Source organism: Bombyx mori, chromosome 4, assembly GCF_030269925.1.
Source record: "Bombyx mori chromosome 4, ASM3026992v2".
Taxonomy (NCBI): domain Eukaryota; kingdom Metazoa; phylum Arthropoda; class Insecta; order Lepidoptera; family Bombycidae; genus Bombyx; species Bombyx mori.
Window position 1 is genome coordinate 3,662,286 of NC_085110.1, and position 18,645 is coordinate 3,680,930.

Sequence of the window (18,645 nt, forward strand, 5' to 3'; positions counted from 1 at the left end):
TTCCTTGACCACGCGGGCGTAGCCATGGGTAGGATCTAGTTAAATATTATATGAGCAATGAACGTCCATTCTTGTTAAGGATATATCCATCATATTATTATTGCGTGAGGGTGTATTTTCTGTTTGTTTCCGAAACTATCAATATTAAATGATACCGTCAAGGTTTTTCTTTCAATTACTTGAAAACAAAATGCGTCCAAAAATTTCTTCGTAACAAACATTTTCAACGAAACTATTTTGTGGGATTCTTTTATATATTCTACTATGTATTTAATTTCAGTAGATACGATAGCCCTTGCGATGAAGCAGACTTCAAGAAAAGGGGGCCTCTAACGGAAGACCCACGATATAGTACTTACACTTAGTGACGTATTCGGGATAAATCGACATTTGAAAAAAAGAAGTATACTATATATTATTACAGATATACTATTTGAAATTTAACTTTAGCCTATATTTTCGATTAGCTAGTGTATATTCCACTGGCAAAAGGAATTATGTCAATAGACATATAAATTACAGACAGAATAAAGCCCGTAACTTGGTAACTAATTTATCAATCTCTTCATGTGTCACTTACACAGTTAAATGAACGAAATTTTCAACAAATTTTAAGTTTGTGTAAATTTCCTTTAGTTGTGACTAGTTGTGGTGAATTGACGAGGATCTATGGCATTCATTGTGTGTTGATTTTTATTGTCCGATATTTCTATGTTATTGTAGTTTATAGTATAATAACGATTTAATTACAATCAAACAAGTAGAGTTGATAAATTTAAACTGAAATTGAAAATTATTTATTTGACATCAGATATTTTTTGTGTTATCTTCGAAATTCATCGCCCTCTTTCTTAGATATACACTATTTAACAAAAGGTTGTTTCGTTCTCACGAGACTTATGTGTGTATGGTTTCATCTAAGACGATGAGATTTATATTCCAATTCCAAGATTAATTAGTTATATCTATATAGATATATATTGAGTTGTTACTTTTATCTGAACAAAAAAAATATAATTGAATATTAGGTCCTATAAAACACAAATAGGTCGAAAGAGACTCGTCATTACGGATCCTCCCGATCCATTAACGGTGCTTTTAGATACCACAAGCACCGGTCACCGTCCTCGTCGAACCCATCGCTTGCGACGAAGGGCTCGACGAGCGAATTAACCCATAGACACAGCCCACTGAGTTTCTCGCCGGATCTTCTCAGTGGGTCGCGTTTCCGATCCGGTGGTAGATTCTGCGAAGCACTGCTCTTGCTAGGGCCAGTGTTAGCAACACTCTCTGTTAGAGCCCCGTGAGCTCACCTACACGTCTATATGTCAAGGAGAAGCTGCAATAGGCTCTCAAGGCTATCAGCATAGGTACGGAAAAAAAGAGAATTGACCAACAATTATCATCATCATCAGTTACTCTTGGCAGAGCAGTTGTGGTCATGTGGAATTCTTGTTTATTAAAGCCTTAACAGAGGTTCCCCATGGTTTGCGAACTAAGGCTTGGCGCACGCACTCGTTAAGTGGGGTTTTAGAGTAAGGTCCAACAATATATTGAACATAAAAAAAACAACAGATTATAAAGTTATGTTTTCCCATTACAAAACCCTTTAGTCCAATTACACAACGAACATTTTCATTATCAGTATTTCGTGAAATTAAATTGAAATAAATCAGTTCATTTCAGTTTACACGTTATAATATATCGAACGATCGATAATACCGCACACGTACCGTTCCGTCGTAAAGTCACATAGACGAGGGAGCTTAACAAGTTTAATTATATCAGACGAGTGTGCGCTCGTAGATACGAACGTTAAACGATAACCATCAGCTTAATGGTGAACTGTAATGGCAGTAGCGTTAAATTGACTTAATTTTAATAACATTGACTAATCATTTTAAGGTAGCTTCGTAGCCTGCCTTTAGATTCGTTTGGGCGTATAGTCATATTCGATTGGTTTTGAAAATGGCGCGGCTATCTACATTGCGATAGCGCAATTATTTAACGAGTACTCATCACGGTCTTCACTTTAGACCAGAGTTTCCCAGACATAGACCACTAACTATACTCTATTCCAATTACGAAGTCCCATTTGACAGATGTCAATAATCAAGTGTCTACTAGTAAAGTACTGCTTATAGTTGATACTCGACGATATTGATCTTCGATTACTGTAACGAACAAATTAAAATCGTTTTGACAGAAAAAGGATTAGCATCAAATTAAAATTTATAAAACTTTTTCTTTTAAATTCAATTAGATAATATTACATGATATTTTTATCAAGACGGAACTTATTCATCATTACTAGCCGAAATCGATATTTCATTGTCGGCATCGTCGTCATCACCCTCATCATCGTCTATAATCACAAATTTCGCCACGAATACACTATAAAATATATTAACAAAGACAAACAATATTTAATCTTAATTTGACAACAGACGTCAAGAACAAAAGTTTGACAATAAATAGTATGCATGCGTGTGTGCGTCAAATACATGGTATGTAGTGTGTGTAATGTTTTCTTTATTGATTTAATATATCATTTATGCATTATTTAAAAAAAAAAATTAGCAGTGTACACTTCTTCTCTATATTCTCTATAAGTGTGGAAAATTTCATACTCCTCCGTCCGCGCAATTTTCGTAAAAAGGGATACAAAGTTTTTGCTTCACGTATTAATATATAGATTTGGTTATCTATGACGGCATCGATATGTGTGTCTCTGTCCCAATCAGCGAAAATCAAATTTTTTGTTTGTAAAACCACACTTTCCCATTTCGAGGCAGTAACACTCACACACTTATACTTGATGGCATGACAACAAATAATTTAGTATCGATAGCAAATAAATTTTCGTGGACTCCCGCTTAATAATATAATAATATAATATATAATAATAATAATAATAAGCCTTTTATTTCCCATCACCTAAATATTACATGTAAATATTCTCAACCATATATAACTCCCACATTCAGATCCAATTACATTGCCGTTAAATTTTCCTCGACAGGAACCCCTATTTGGGTATAGGCCTCCTCCAGCTTAATCCAATTTTCTCTGTTCCCAGCCTGCCTCATCCACTCCTTCCCAGCGGTGACTATGATATCATCACTCCATCGTTTCATAGGTCGTCCTTTCCTTCTTTTCCCATTAGGCCCTTTCCATTTTGTCACTTCAATTGTCCATCGTTTGTCACTGTAGCGTGCTACGTGGCCAGCCCATCGCCACTTTAATCTTTTACTGAAGTTTAGGACATCAATTAATTTTGTCTTTTTTCGTATAAATTCACTTCTTACTTTATCTTTTATTTTTATTTTTAGAATGCTTCTTTCCATCACTTTCTGGCAATTAACCATTTTTGTTTTTATGGTGGTGTTGAAAGTCCACGATTGGCAACCATATGTGAGAGTTGGTAAGATGCATGTATCCATAACTGTTTTCTTCAGGTGGAGTGGATAGTCTCCTTTCATTATCTCTTTGAGTGACCAATATTTTTTCCAACTCATATTTATTCTACGTTGTACCTCTTCTTCTTCGCTTCTGTCTTCAAATGATATTTCTTTTCCTAGATATATGTATTTGTTTGCGAATTCTAATGTTTTTCCTTCAAGTTTTATTGGATGTTTGACGCTGTTTGTCATTACTTTTGTTTTGTCTTTATTCATTAATAGGCCTACTCTTTTATTTTGTACATTTAGTTGGTTTATCATTTTTTCTAGTTTTCTACTGTTATCAGCTAAGAGGACTATATCATCTGCAAATCTGAGGTGACTCAAGTATTGGTTACATATTTTAAGGCCTTCGTTTTTCCATTTCAGCTCCTCAAAAATGTTATGCAGCACTGCTATAAAGATCTTCGGGGAAAGCGGGTCTCCTTGTCTCACTCCTCTTAGAATAGGTATTTCAGGACCTCGGTTCTCTAGTTTCACACAACTGGTGCTCTTGTCGTAAATGTTCTTCAAGACATTTTTGTACTTGTCGTGGACCTGACATTTGTCCAGTGCCTCCCAGATGGCGTCATGTGAGATCGTATCAAATGCCTTAGCGTAATCGATAAAACCTATATATATTGGTCTGTTGAACTCCTTGTACTTTTCTATTATTTGCTCCATTACATGAATATGGTCTAATGTTGAAAAACCTGACCGGAACCCCGCTTGTTCTTTTGGTTGTAGGTTTTCAATTTTGCTACTAATTCTGCTTAATAGTATAGAGGTAAAAAGTTTATATATGCTCTGGAGAAGGCTAATTGGTCGGTAGTTGCCTATATCTCGAGGGTCACCTTTTTTATATATCAAAATGATATCTGCTTTCTTCCACTGTTCTGGTATTAATCCCGTGCTTAGAATTTTGGTAAACAAGCATGAAAGTGAACGCGCTAATAAAGTAGTCCCAAATATTAAAGCTTCATTGGATATACCGTCTGGCCCTGGGCTTTTTTCTGACTTTAATTTTTTAATATGCTGTATTACTTCCTTCGTGTTGATCTCTACAGGCTCGTCTTTTACGTCTTTACACTCTATGAAATGTTTACTTTTACTTATACTAGTTTTATACTTGCTATTATATAGCGCTTTGTAGAACTCTGTAGCACTATCTATAATATCTTTTCTAGTGTTAGGTCTTGTACTCCTCGACTTTAAATTTTGTATCCAACTTTTGTGACTATTTAATTGTCTATATGCTCTTTTTGTGCTCCTGTACTGTTTTATGTTTGTTTCTATTATCTGTTTTCTGTAGTTTGCATAGTCTTGTTTAACGGCTTTATTAGTTTTTTTGAATAGCATACTTAGCTCTGCCTTCATTTCCGAAGTTTTTTGTTTTATTTTCAATAGTGTCGAGCGTCTGGTCATTAGTTTTATTGTTGATTGTGTAAGAATTTTGTTTGAATTACTTTGTTCCTCTTTGTGTTCGTTTGTTGATATGCTTTTTTTAATGACGTGTTCTATTTTGTTGTATAGGGTCTGGACATCGTCGTCTTCAAAAGGTTCAAGTTCTTTTATGTTGTTTTCCAAATTTCTAGTGTACATCATTATTTCTTTTTCAGTTTTGAATATATTTGGGGATGATTTGAACGATCTCCTACATTTTTTAGTATTTTGTAAAGAATAAGTTGCTCTAACCAGTCTGTGATCGGAACTATACCCTAAGCCGTGCAGTACTTCTATTTTCCTTATACTTTTGGGCTGGTTTGATAGGATATAGTCTAATTCATTCTTTACTTTTCCATTTGGTGATTTCCAAGTCCATTTTCGATTTGTCTCATTTTAAAATACGTATTCATAATCGACAGTTTGTGTTCGAAGGCAAATTCTATGAGCTTTTCACCTCTTTCGTTTCTTTTTCCATAACCAAATTTACCTAGAATCTTATCTTCTTTTGTTTTAGCTATCCCTACTTTGGCATTGAAGTCTCCCATTAACAGTACATCTCCGCTAGTCTGCGCTTGCGCTTCTTGCAGTGATTCGTAAAAATTTTCCATTTCTTCTTTAGAAGCCTTTTCAGTTGGTGCATACACTTGAATTATTGATATTATCTTTTTGTTGAACTCAAGTTGAAGTATTGCAACTCTTTCAGATAAGCCTGAGAAGCTTAATATATTGTTTTTGTATTCTTTTTTTATCAAAAATCCTACTCCATGCAGGCCAGGTGTTTCTCCTTTGAAGCAGAATATAAAGTCTTGATGCTCTTCGGTGCCACTGCCCATTCGTCTAACTTCAGCTAAGCCTAATATATCAATTTTTATTTTTTCTAGTGAGTATACTAGTTCTATATATCTTGTTGTGGATGCTAACGATCTTACGTTAAATGTTCCAATTTGTAGTGATTTTTGAGGTAGTGTTTTGTTTACTGGAGGGTTATGGTCATTTTCCCCCACGGGGACCAGCCGGCTTGGGGGAGTGTTTTTCTTGGTTGTTTTTTGCAGGTTTGTATTAAAATGATTGTTATTATTCCGGTTTCGAGTGTACGGTGATTGCTATACATTTGTTTTCTCTCTTAATGAGTTTGATTTTACGCGTGCCATGTATTCGTACGCATTAGTTGTGTTTACTTTTTTCGGAGCTACGTACAATTCATTTTCTTTTTGTGGTGTGCTGATATTGGGCGGAGAAGGTGGGTCTCTTTTCCTTTTTTCTCGATTAGCATCCGTTTGGCTCTTGATTATTAGTTTATCTAATTTTAAGTATGCTATGTTACCCTTCCTTCGTTCCTCTTCAAGTTTTGGTTGTAATGTTTTGCGTGCTTCTAATATTTCTTTAGTATAATCTTCCTTCACATAAATACCCTGGGGTAGTTTATGTTTCGATCTCATTATTTCCATTTTTCTCCAGTACGATACAAGGGATATCAAAATAGGTCGAGGCGTATTTTTTATTTTTCCAATTCTATAGGTATTCATAATTTCGTGCTCTTGTATGTTTAATCCAAGATGACAATTAAGTTTTTCAGATATGTATTTTACCAAACTTAACTCTTCTTGTTTGTTTTCCTTTATTCCAAAGAGTAGTATGTTAGTTTTCTTTTTAGCCATTTCCAGACCTTTAATTTTCTCCTTAAGTTCTTTGACTGAATTTTTAAGTTGTTTGTTTTTGTCATCTATCTTTTTAAATCGCTCATTAATTTGTTGCACAACATTTTTGGTTACAGCTTCTGTTATAGTGATAGTCTGCTGTTTCATTTGCTCTTGAATTTTTTCTAATAATTTTTGCATTTGATTATCCATTTTCAGTGAAAATTTTTATTTAACGTTTTTAGTAAATAGTTTTAAGATGATTCTGGTATAATTTTAGAGTAGATCTGTCAACCCCGACTGTATAGTAACTTATTGATTTCATAAAGTGGCAACACTTAAATTCTTATGTATCGATATTATTTCTTTAAGTTGCCTAGCTTGAATGTAAATTGTTAGATTGTCTGTGGTTTAAACTGTGACTTACTTCACTCTGTATTTGTCATAATAAATACCCTCAAAATAAAAATATTAAAGTAATAATCTCAAGAGGTTATTTCTTCATTTCTCATTGTTAGATTGCACATTAACACTGTTCACAAACTTTCTTGATTTATTTTTGTATAAAGTATCTTCTATTATCTTGATTTGTGACTTTTTACACTTGATATATATGAGTATTAAGGTAAAACTTGATATTATTTTAAGAGCAAACGAGTACACGTCTATATTACTTATTCTGTCACCGGAACCGGAACCTGTCACCGGAACCGGAACCCCGCTTAGGAACTGTGAAACCCCTTCTTTTTTGTCACGCCAACCCGTCCAGACTCCCGTAGGGATCCTCATACACCACTTTAGGAACTAAGGCATTAGTGTGTGAAATAATAGTACACTTTTTAGTGTCTGAAATACCGCAGAGGTAAATAATACGTTCCAGAGCGTACGTTTACGTTACGACACGGATTGTGAGTGAAATTGTTTCGGTAAATACAACAGAATAATCTCAAGGAATCCTAATGAACCCACCGACGGAACGTGTGATGCAAGAAGCAGAGAAAAACAAAGTCCTTTCGTACAAGTTGACATATTATATGGACATACCATTGTCTTATATATTAGGGATCCGATCACTTGAGGAGTAGGTACTGTTTTCTCGGCATCATTCTTCGCATTAAAGATTGTTTTTATTTATAAGTGCATCATATTTTGTCTAACTAACGCTCCGATGCGTCTTTACTGCGTGAACACAGTATTTTATAACGCAATAACTATTTTTTTATCGACATTGCAAACCCTGTTTGGTTGTGGTTTTTTTTTGCTGTCGATCCATATTTTACAGAAATACTAAAAATTAACAACGCGCCTAAATATCTATATATTAATATGTGAAGCAAAGACTTTGTACCCCTTTTTACGAAAATTACGCGGACGGAGCAGTATGAAATTTCCCACACTTATAGAGAATATAGAGAAGTGCAGAATGTTAATATGTTATTTTAATAATGCATTAATAATACATTAAATCAATAAAAAAACATTACACACGCTACGGTGTATTCGACACACACACACACACACAATATATACACTTTTTGTTTACTGTCAAACTTTTGTTATTGCTTAAAATCTGTGCTCAAATTAAGAATAAATTAATATTGTTTATCTTTAATAATATTATTTGTTTATAGTGTAATGTGTTTTGACGAAATCTGTGATTATAGAAGTATAATGGTCTTTGACAACATAACCATAATAATGTTCAAACTTACAATTTCAATTAATTATAGTCGAATTTCGACTACTGCGGGACCACTAGGAAATATAATAATTCATTATACAAATCGTAAATGAACAAGTAACAACGTTATCACGCGATAAAGTACAGTACATAAAGTCATTGTTATTGGTAACTACAGAGCGCTTTATCTAAATAGGGACGTGCAACAACAAAACGTATGAATAAACTGCGGATATTTCCGATAAGGATAAAAAATGTTATATGAGTAATTGTATATTTTATCCGTACCATAATAGTCGTAAAACTAATATAAGTTGTGAAGTACTGTACTATGGATGTGTGTTCACTTTATTATAGTACCATATGAAAATACAATAATACTTTTTTTATTGCTCTTGTAGGCAGACGAGCACACGGCCCACCTGATGGTGAGTGGTTACCGTCGCCCAAGGACGTCAGCAAGCCAGGGGCAGAGCCAAGCCGCTGCTTACCTACCTAATACAATAAAAATCCTTTAAAGTTTCGAGATTTCCGAACTATTACGAAGAAATCCAATAGATATTACAGTGATAGATAATTACAGTGTATTTACCGCCACCCACCTTGGATCGACAGTCTAAGCCAATTGTAATCCGGCTGTCTCAATCTTCAAGCCGTGACTGCGACGCGGCTTGAAATAGACAAGACATTTACACTTACCCTTTTTTTTTAACGCCGGGGAATCCGTTTACGGATACCCGATCGAGAGGGGTAACAAACCGGGATATGTCGGACTCCGGCGCCTCCAGAGAAGAAGAGGGAGAAGAGAAAGACCAAAGTCCTCCTCTTCTTCCAATTCCTACCGAGAGACTGCGCCTTGAGGAAGGCGCGCGAAGAATTACACGTATCCAGGCAGGCTCACAATATAGCCTCCAACCGATAAATTAGTAATTGATACTTCAGTTCTAGAAATATTTTTATTTAAGCGACACTTTAGCTTTTTTTTTCCTACCTAAGCTGATGGTCTAGAGAGACCATGTCAGCGTCGCCGGGCTAGTAGGTGAGCTCACGGGGCTCAAACCTGACGATGTTGCGAACACTAGCCCTAGCAAGAGCAGTGCTTCGCAAAATCTGCCACCGGGTCGGAAACGCGACCCACTGAGAAGATCCGGCGCGAAACTCAGTGGGCTATACACTTTAGAAACTTTACAGGAGGGGCCATTTACAGTTTAAAATTTGAAAAAAAAAATGATAACACTAAAATATCTTCAGCTATGTAACTATACTGAGATCTTAGAACTTATATCTCAAGGTGAGTGGCGCATTTACGTGTAGATGTCTGGTCTGGTCTATGGGCCCCAGTAACCACTTAACACCAGGGCTGTGAGCTTGTCCACCCTAAGCAATAAGGAAGAAAAGCTATTTCAATGGAGGAAACTTACTTTGAAGTTTAATTAAAAACATCGACACTGTTGACCCTAATAGGAGACTAAATAAAACGCACGTTTAATTATAAAGATATTATAAATGTCGCGTATTAAACGTTATATCGCTTAAACCAAATTATCTCTCACCCCTCGATATTATGTCCTTAATATTTAAATTACCAATGAAAAATATGATTTAAAACTAATCACGGCCCGGTCAAGGTATTTAGCCTAGTAACTACATACTAAAAGTTCTTTAAATTCTAACAATGCGTGCAATCAATATAATTGAAGAATCCGTAAGTCTTTATTTTTCAGACTGAATGTATTGCTGATTATATTTAACTACGAAATCTTCGATACTTTTCTAATTAAGCCATCGATTATTTAAAACTTAATTAGAAAATCGAAAAAACAAAACCGAACATCACTTTCGGATATATACGTATATTTATTATCGGATATTCTGAGATATTCGATATTCAAACACTAGTATGCTCTGTTATCTACAAATAATACTTTTTATTACGATCTGATACCGATTATATAAAGAACAATCATAGTCCACAAGGAAAGACTGTCAACCGAATTAAAATACAAACGACGGATCCCTTGACCAAGAACACCCTAAACTTGTTGTCACCCTATAAATTGTTTACAAATCGAGTTCCTCTTGTGAAGGAAACTGCCAAAAGAAAACTCATGCCGTAGCCGCGCGTAGGGGAACTTTATGACAAATGAATAATGAACACTAAAGGGGAACGACATTTCAAACTATTTTCATCTTTTTGCTATTGTATTAGAGTATCAATTTGACTGTAATCAAACCGATGGCGTGTTTGTTTCGTTTAAATTTCGCTCTAATAAAATGCTCTTGAAACATATTTGGCTGAAATTTTAAATTAATAAGTTGGACTATGGTAAATCATTAAAATTAATTTTAAAAACATCCAAGATTAACACTTATCGCATTCGAGTTTAAAAATTTCAAATCCAAAAAAAACATTACAGACAAAAAGAATGGAACGAACCAGCAGAAAGTTTAAATTTAGAATTTAATTTTTATTCAAAGAAAACTCACTTTTTCCAAGACACGTGTCGCTCAAACTCAGACGTTCGTATTTCGAACCAGAACGTTACAACGTCCTAACACTGAATGTACCCAAACGCAACTGAACCTAACTGAAGTGTAGGAAAATAAAATCCCTTTTCACTACCAAATGAAGATTACACCTATAAATATACACTTTATTTCTAGAGTACTAGAGTCGATATTACAAAACACATAAAAACTGTAAATAATCATAGCGTTCCGTAGAGAAATATAGCCGTCGCTGTCATTCACCGCTTAATATTCGAGGAACGACAAAGACAGGATTAACGGTGCGCATGTGCGTTGTTCCCCCTGGATAACAGTGGATATAACCTCAAAACGCTTGAAAGAAGTTTTTATGGGCATCGTTTATTATTATCGACAAGTTCTACGCTATTGAAGACTGTGAATTTTTATGAGCCAGTTTATGACGTGATCCGAAGGGTCTTGGAAACTCTTACTAATAATTTATGAATGGACTCTCCCTATAAGAATTAATGTGTCTATTTCTTTGTATCAACTTTGGGATATTATTTTGACTTCAATATATAGGTTGAATAGGAACATCGGTAAATAGGTTCGGGTCAGTTGTTAATCCAATAAGACTAGAGCACAATGTAAATACCACCCGTCATGCGGGCGAAAATTCAATCTGCATTACAATATTTTTTTAATTAAGTATATTAATTTTACATTTTCGTAAGCGATCTATTCGAATTCATATATAATTCATGTAACATCAAAATAATCAAAAGGTTATCGATTTTATTTTATTCCGTGTCCGGCATATTGAAAAACGAGACGCCAGGTAACTCAAAATGATTCGTAGCCGATTACTAATTGACCCAGTCCAGGGAGCTAAATAATTCTACATAGCTCAATAACCCTATCCTAAAGATGAATCATTTGTATTAAAATCACAAATGCTGGCAATGAATCGCAAAGAATAAAGTTTTTTTTATTTGTTTTTTACTTCTTACATGGTTGGACACGCGCCGGCCCACCTGATGTTTAGTGGTTACCGGAGCCCATAGACATCTACAACGTAAATGCGGCCACCCACCTTGAGACATAAGTTCTAAGGTCTCACTTTTAACCAGTAAAGAGAGAGAGAATATTAGAGAGTGATCGAAGGTGTGTCCCATCAACGCCAATGCGAGAACTCTGAGTCAAATTAACTTTATTTGCTGTCAAAAATGGAGCGCTTATGAAAAAATTAAGCATCTTTGAAAGTGCAACCGCAAATTTTCTGCGTAGTTATGACATTTTTAACAATTTTAGATTTTTTATTTTATTACTATTATAATAAAATAACCTAAAATTTAATAAACATTATAGTAGCACTAGGCGCTATAATTTTAGGTGGGTGTAATAAAAACACATTTATTAAAGCGTGGCCACCCTGTTAGAAAGAGATGCAATACTTAAAAAGTGCAACTTGCAGTCGAGGTATATACAAGTTGATGGCTTCCTCAGATTTTACATATTTCTCGAAAAACGATTTCTAATTATTTCAAAAATGAAATTCCATTTATAAAGAATTCGTAGGCACGTTCTAGTTTCACAATGACTTGAAATGACAGTACTGGATTTGTTTTTTTGGTTACGTTTGGACATAATTATTTTTGTTTAGTCCGCGACGCGAGTGAGTTCAATGCACTCTCGTTATTTTTATTACTTCACTATTTCAGACATTCAGAAAGTGTCGTAGTCGAAGTTTGAAAATAGAATGAAAAGTTTTTCTATCTACGATCACGATTCTCATAATTTGCCGCCTTTTTTATTACAGATTTTTTTATCACAGAAGGAACTCATTTTCTTTTCTCGTGAGACTTTTCGACTTTGCCACAAACTTCATAATGAGTTAAAGACGTGAGACACCTCGAATAGAGCTCTGAATGGATGACAATAGTACTTAATGAGTAATAAGAACAATAATAATTTAATATTTTATTTATTTTAAACGCTTTTCCATTGCGTGTGTCGGATGCAAAATCGCATGACGCATTTAACTTTTCGCAAAACACAAACACCTTGCAGACAGTTTATATGTAGTAGAATCATTATTGAGTAGTATTATTCCATTAGTAATAGTTTTCCATCATGTAGTAGGACCATTTCAGCTCTAAAATGATCCTACACTAGTATCTATAGTTTGTTGGACTATTAAATAAAATACATGGGTGGGCGCCTCCGATTACCACCAGCTTCTGTAACTACATACCGTCAACTCACCGATGTTGCTTTGTAGTATGGGCCTAAAATAGTATCACCCAATATCTTACCGCGGGTATTGTAAGGCGACTTACAAAATCCACCAGAAAATGAAGGGAACCTCCTCTGTATACCTAATATAACAGCGTATTGGAATCGCCAATGAGTGTTTATTTGTGATACGGCCTTCCAACCGAAACGCATTACTGCCTCACGGCTGTTAAGACGACCTATTACTAACAATATACGCCCTATCACCAGTTATACCGCGAAGTAAACTTTCAAATGATATTGGGTTTTTTCCTACCTAAGCTTATGATAGCTTGAGAGGCTATTTCAGCGTAACCTTAACTAGTAGGTGAGCTCACGGGGCTCAAACCTGATGACGTTGCTAACACGAACCCTATAGCAAGAGCCGTGCTTCGCAGAATCTACCACCGGATTGGAAACGCGACCCACTGAGAAGATCCGGCGAGAAACTCAGTGGGCTGTGTCTATGGGTTAATTCACTCGTCGAGCCACTCGTCGCAAGCGACGGGTTCGGCGAGGACGGTGACTGGTGCTTGTGGTACCTAAAAGCACCTTTAATGGATCGGGAGGATCCGTAATGGCGTGTGTCTTCCAACAGAAACGCATTACTGCTTCACGGCTGATAAAACGACCTATTACTAACAAAACACGTCCTGTCACCAGTTATACCGCGAAGTAAGCTTTCAAATGATATTGGAAGGATGCCATGGAGCTTCGAGAACACGAAAGGAGGAAGTATATTCCATAAATATGTAGTTGAAATGCGTTAAAAATAAACTTTTTTTTATTGCTTAGATGGGTGGACGAGCTCACAGCCCACCTGGTGTTAAGTGGTTACTGGAGCCCATAGACATCTACAACGTAAATGCGCCACCCATCTTGAGATATAAGTTCTAAGGTCTCAGTATAGTTACAACGGCTACCCCACCCGTCGAACCGAAACGCATTACTGCTTCACGGCGGAAATAGGCGGGGTGGTGGTACCCACCCGCGCGGACTCACAAGAGGTCCTACTACAAGTAAAATCTCGGCTCTGGTGGCCGGAACGCGAGAGATTTTCGAACTTACTCCCTTGTGTTTGAGTGTAAATAAAAAAACAGCTTACTTGTTGGCGCCAAACAATATAAACAAAACAATATTTCTAGCAAACGACAAAATAACAGTCTTAAGCGCCCACTTCACACTTATACGGAAACAAACAGACGAATTCGTTCAATTAAATACATTAGTTAGTTAACATTTTAAATTAGTTTTCACAATAGGGAAAAATGTTAAAAATTCAATAAATAACCTTCCAACAGTCGGTCCGCTATTGAAAATTTACGGTTCTCACTTGGGTTTTAATTTAAGAAATCCATAATTTTAACCCCTGACCATTCTTGACACTTTTCCGTTTATAGATAGAATTAAATATTTTTCGTTAAATGACATAGGTACTTATTTACTTTTTTTGTGAAATAAGTTTCGACTTTTAAAACCATAGACATAAATATAGAGTTCAAATTATTTTCTATAAGATTTGAATGCATTCTAAAAAATATATAATTATTTATAGAATTTTTATGTGTTCTTACCAATGCAGAGAGGCACGGTATTATTCCATCTGTTATCGTCATAGCACCAAAGTAATCGCGCCCTCTGTCGAGTGTCGACGAAAACAAAGTTAACGTTGCACATGTAGTGTGCCACGTCTTCGTTGCGATACACAAGATATCCACTAGATGGCGCTGATAAAGTAACACAGCCTATGCCTGCGAGGAATTTAAAAAGGAATAATCAATGAAAGAGAAAAATATGCATGTTAATTATGTATTTGATTTTGTAGCGAATAACGTAATTTTATGTAAAAAGCATTCAATATTAAAATCAAACTGTTGAACTAGTTCTAAATTAATTCACTAGATGGCAGTACTTGTAGCAACGCAGTTTTACTAACTTTTATAATGCAACAGGACTCCTCGTTTCGGGTAAGCGCCTTTAGACCTTGCTTCCACGGCCACCTCCACAGTGTTGGTTGTGGAAGTGAGTTTGATCGGCATATCGACTTGTTCGCACGAGTACAACAGGTTATCGCCATTCGAATCTTGGACCGAGACGAAATCCTTACACTCGTTTTCAAACGGACCTATACCTGTGGGAAGTATTACATTTTAGAACACCGATTCAACAGATATCTAAGCTTATTAACGCTAATGCAACTAACTAATTTTGCTTTAATAATACTATACAACTGGTGGTAGGACGTCTTATGAGTCCGCACGGGTAGGTACCACCACCCTGCCTATTGTTGCCGTAAAGTTGTAATGCCTTTCGGTTTGAAGGGTGGCGCAGCCGTTGTTACACTAAAAAGCTAAGACTTAAAATCCATGTCTCTAGATGGGTGGCATTGACGTGGTTGATGTCTATGGGCTCCGGTAACCACTCAACACCAAATTGGCCGTGAGCTCATCCACCCATCTAATAAATAAATAAAAACATTTCAATGTAATTTTAATTAATTTTATCTAATAAAGTAATTTGATATATCGCACATACGGTGCTATAAAGTCACATAAGCAAGTTGTTAACAGTGAACTGAGTATGAGAAAATACATTTTTTAGTAGTTAGCCGTCGTGGCCTAAAGGATAAGACGTCCGGTGCATTCGTATGTAGCGATGCACTGATGTTCGAATCCCGCAGGCGGGTACCAATTTTTCTAATGAAATACGTACTTAACAATTGTTCACGATTGACTTCCACGGTGAAGGAATAACATCGTGTGATAAAAATCAAACCCGCAAAATTATACTTTGCGTATAATTACTGGTGGTAGGACCTCTTGTGAGTCCGCGCGGGTAGGTACCACGGAAGGGTGGGGCAGCCGTTGTAACTATACTGAGACCTTAGAACTTATATCTCAAGGTGGGTAGCGCATTTACGTTGTAGATGTCTATGGGCTCCAGTAACCACTTAATATCAGGTGGGGTGTGAGCTCGCCCACCCATCTAAGCAATAAAAAAAAATAAAAAAAGTTATTAGTGAGACGATAGAGATGTTTGCTTTTACTGATGAAGTTTATTCTTCATTTTATTTATATAGCTTAACAGAACTATATAAGAATTATATAATAAGATGTTGAATTTTTCAACGTTTCTCCTGAAAAATTACATTATTTGCATAAGTAGTGTTATCGCACCGTATGTGAGATATGTACTTACTTCTTAAGCTAACGTCCAAGAATGTGACCCGTATCCTTTGTTCGGGGTTGGCAATGAGCCGCCAGCGGCATTCATCGCCAACGTAGAAGTGCGGGTACCCTGGGGTTCGAATGTAACCCTCGCTCTCGGCTCCCCATTCAGCTATCCTCAACTCGCGGTTGCAGTAATGCAGAGATATTGTATCTGCAAAATTTTAATATTATACATTTTATACAGTTTTTACGAGTCATAGACGAAATTAAAACTATTTTTACAGTTTATTCTCGCTTTTTTTGCAAATTACATTTTAATTCGGACGTTCCAAATACTTTACAGTTTTCGTGAACGGGGACGACTTGTTGTTATTAATTAATCGTAAAAAAAGCGGCTACAAGAATTTCGATTTTTTTAAATGTAGACATGTATCTATATATTAATAAGTGAAGTAAAAACTTTGTATCCCTTTTTACGGAAATTGCGCGGACGGAGGATTATGAAATTTTCCACACTTATAGAGAATATAGAGAAGGAGTGCAGAATGTTAATATTTTTTTTAAATTATGTCTTAAAAATAAATTAAATCAATAAAAAAAAACATTACACACACTACCATGTATTTGACGCACACACGCATGTATACTATTTATTTATTGTCAAACTTTTGTTCTTGACGTCTGTGGTCAAATTGAGAATAGATTAAATATTGTTTGTCTTTATTAATATTTTTCTGTAGTGTAGTGGCGAAATTTGTGATTATATGAGTATAATAGTATTTGAAAATAGAATCATAATAGTATACAAACTTACAATTTCAATTAATTATAATCGAATTTCGACTACTGCAGGACCTCTACTTTAGTATTATTGTATGTATGCTGTTTGTAGACAAACGAAGCGAATATGGGCAATGGTCGTAATATTTTCTTACGATAACTAAATTAATTAAAAAACCAGTCATAACAGTGACCGTATAGTATAAACAGATTTGATCTATTTTGGAAATTAATCCAGTATATAAGTAAGTACATTAAATATTCAATGGATACAACGGAACCTAAAATAAATGTTATATAACAATATATATATATATATATATATAATAATTATCGAAATAACAATACGTATATTCGAAACAGCTTGAACATAAAGCTAATCTACAATAATAAATTACAGTTGCTACATTATTTGTAAATACATTCTCCTTTGTAGTCGAGAATGGTCTGTGAATATTTTAGATTTGGGTATTAAAAGGAATCCAAGGCTTCGTTTGGGACGTACGAGCTTGTATCCAAAACGTACATAATAAACATTAAACTTTGCAAGAAACAGTATTTTGAGTATTTAAATGTTTATCGCAATTTATTACGCAACTTAGAAAAAGGTTTATTTGCATAGAATTTACTTTCATTTAACAAGCATTCTACATAACAAGGATGTTGTAATCAGAACTTAAAATATTAGCTAAAAATAATAGGCTCCGCGACCTAACACCGGATGGAGCTTGAATACTTGTTTGCTACTGCCTGATAGATAGTTAGAAGATATTTAGATTGGTTTAGTATGTGAATGTTCTTTTCAAACGTCTCAGTGGTATATGACAGGGTTTTGTATTATTGTAACAGCACCTCCATCTAAAGGTTGACGGAAGAGAAAGCCTTTAGAAATAAATCTGATATCAGTTCTGTAGTTTAGTTTTATGTTTAATTTTTCGAATTCGTTTTTTTTTTCAATTCAATACTCAGTCAGGCTTACAGTTTTGCACCAAAACGCCTAACTCGTTAACACAAAAAACATTACTACTAAAATTATTAAATATTATTATTATGCTAAAAATAACATTATTTTAGACAAAAGAATTCTCCAACTATCGACAAATTATATTGAAAATATTTTATAGATAGATTAGATTATATTGAAATCAAATCAAATCAAATAAAAAAAAAAATATTCAACATGAAAGTACATACTTGTTGAACGTCAAAAGAACTACCGCCACTATTAGATATTTTCAATATTTTCTGTACATTGTCTTTATTTTGGCGTATCTATAGGAAATATATGTTTTTAGAAGAATAAAAACGCAGACTGAAGTTGGCACGCTATTCAAATGTCACCGGATAAAGACCCAGTCATACGTGACCACTAAAACTGTAAAGAATTCGGAACGTCGAAAATAATACAATGACAATAAAAAATGCTAGATTTAATCGTAAAAGCAGTTTTAATTTTCTACCTACTAGTCGCGAGAACCCATGAAAATATGTACTATAAGAGAGGATTTTGTTGTTTTTTTTGTCCTTATCCTTGTCCTTGTTAACAGTGGAGCATACGGCCCACCTAATGGTGAGTTATTACCGTTGCCCATGGACGTCAGCAATGCCAGGGGCAGAGCTAAATCGCGGCATACCGTAAGCTTTCAACTACATCGAGTGTAAGCTAGTACAAAGTTTCGGTTCAATCACAATTTTGCCTCAAAATCATTTGATTTAACCGAAAGCTAAATATTTCCATAAAAGAGCAC

At 35.1% G+C, this 18,645-nt stretch overlaps 1 protein-coding gene and 1 long non-coding RNA gene across 2 annotated transcripts in view; both read right to left on the bottom strand.

Annotated features, from left to right (window-relative positions):
- The window catches only part of LOC110385712 (uncharacterized), a 120,744-nt gene that overhangs the window by 17,982 nt on the left and 84,117 nt on the right, over positions 1 to 18,645 (bottom strand). Inside the window, exons 4-6 of the mRNA XM_038010546.2 lie at positions 16,146 to 16,328; positions 14,884 to 15,078; positions 14,522 to 14,698 (exon numbers count right to left, since the gene is read on the bottom strand). Of these exons, the coding sequence (XP_037866474.1) occupies positions 14,522 to 14,698; positions 14,884 to 15,078; positions 16,146 to 16,328 (555 nt within the window). The remainder of the gene's footprint in view (positions 1 to 14,521; positions 14,699 to 14,883; positions 15,079 to 16,145; positions 16,329 to 18,645) is intronic.
- On the bottom strand, positions 766 to 14,403 carry LOC134198734 (uncharacterized). The gene is made up of 2 exons (XR_009972893.1): positions 14,239 to 14,403; positions 766 to 998 (listed from the first exon to the last, which is right to left on the bottom strand). It is a non-coding gene; the product is annotated as an uncharacterized LOC134198734 (long non-coding RNA).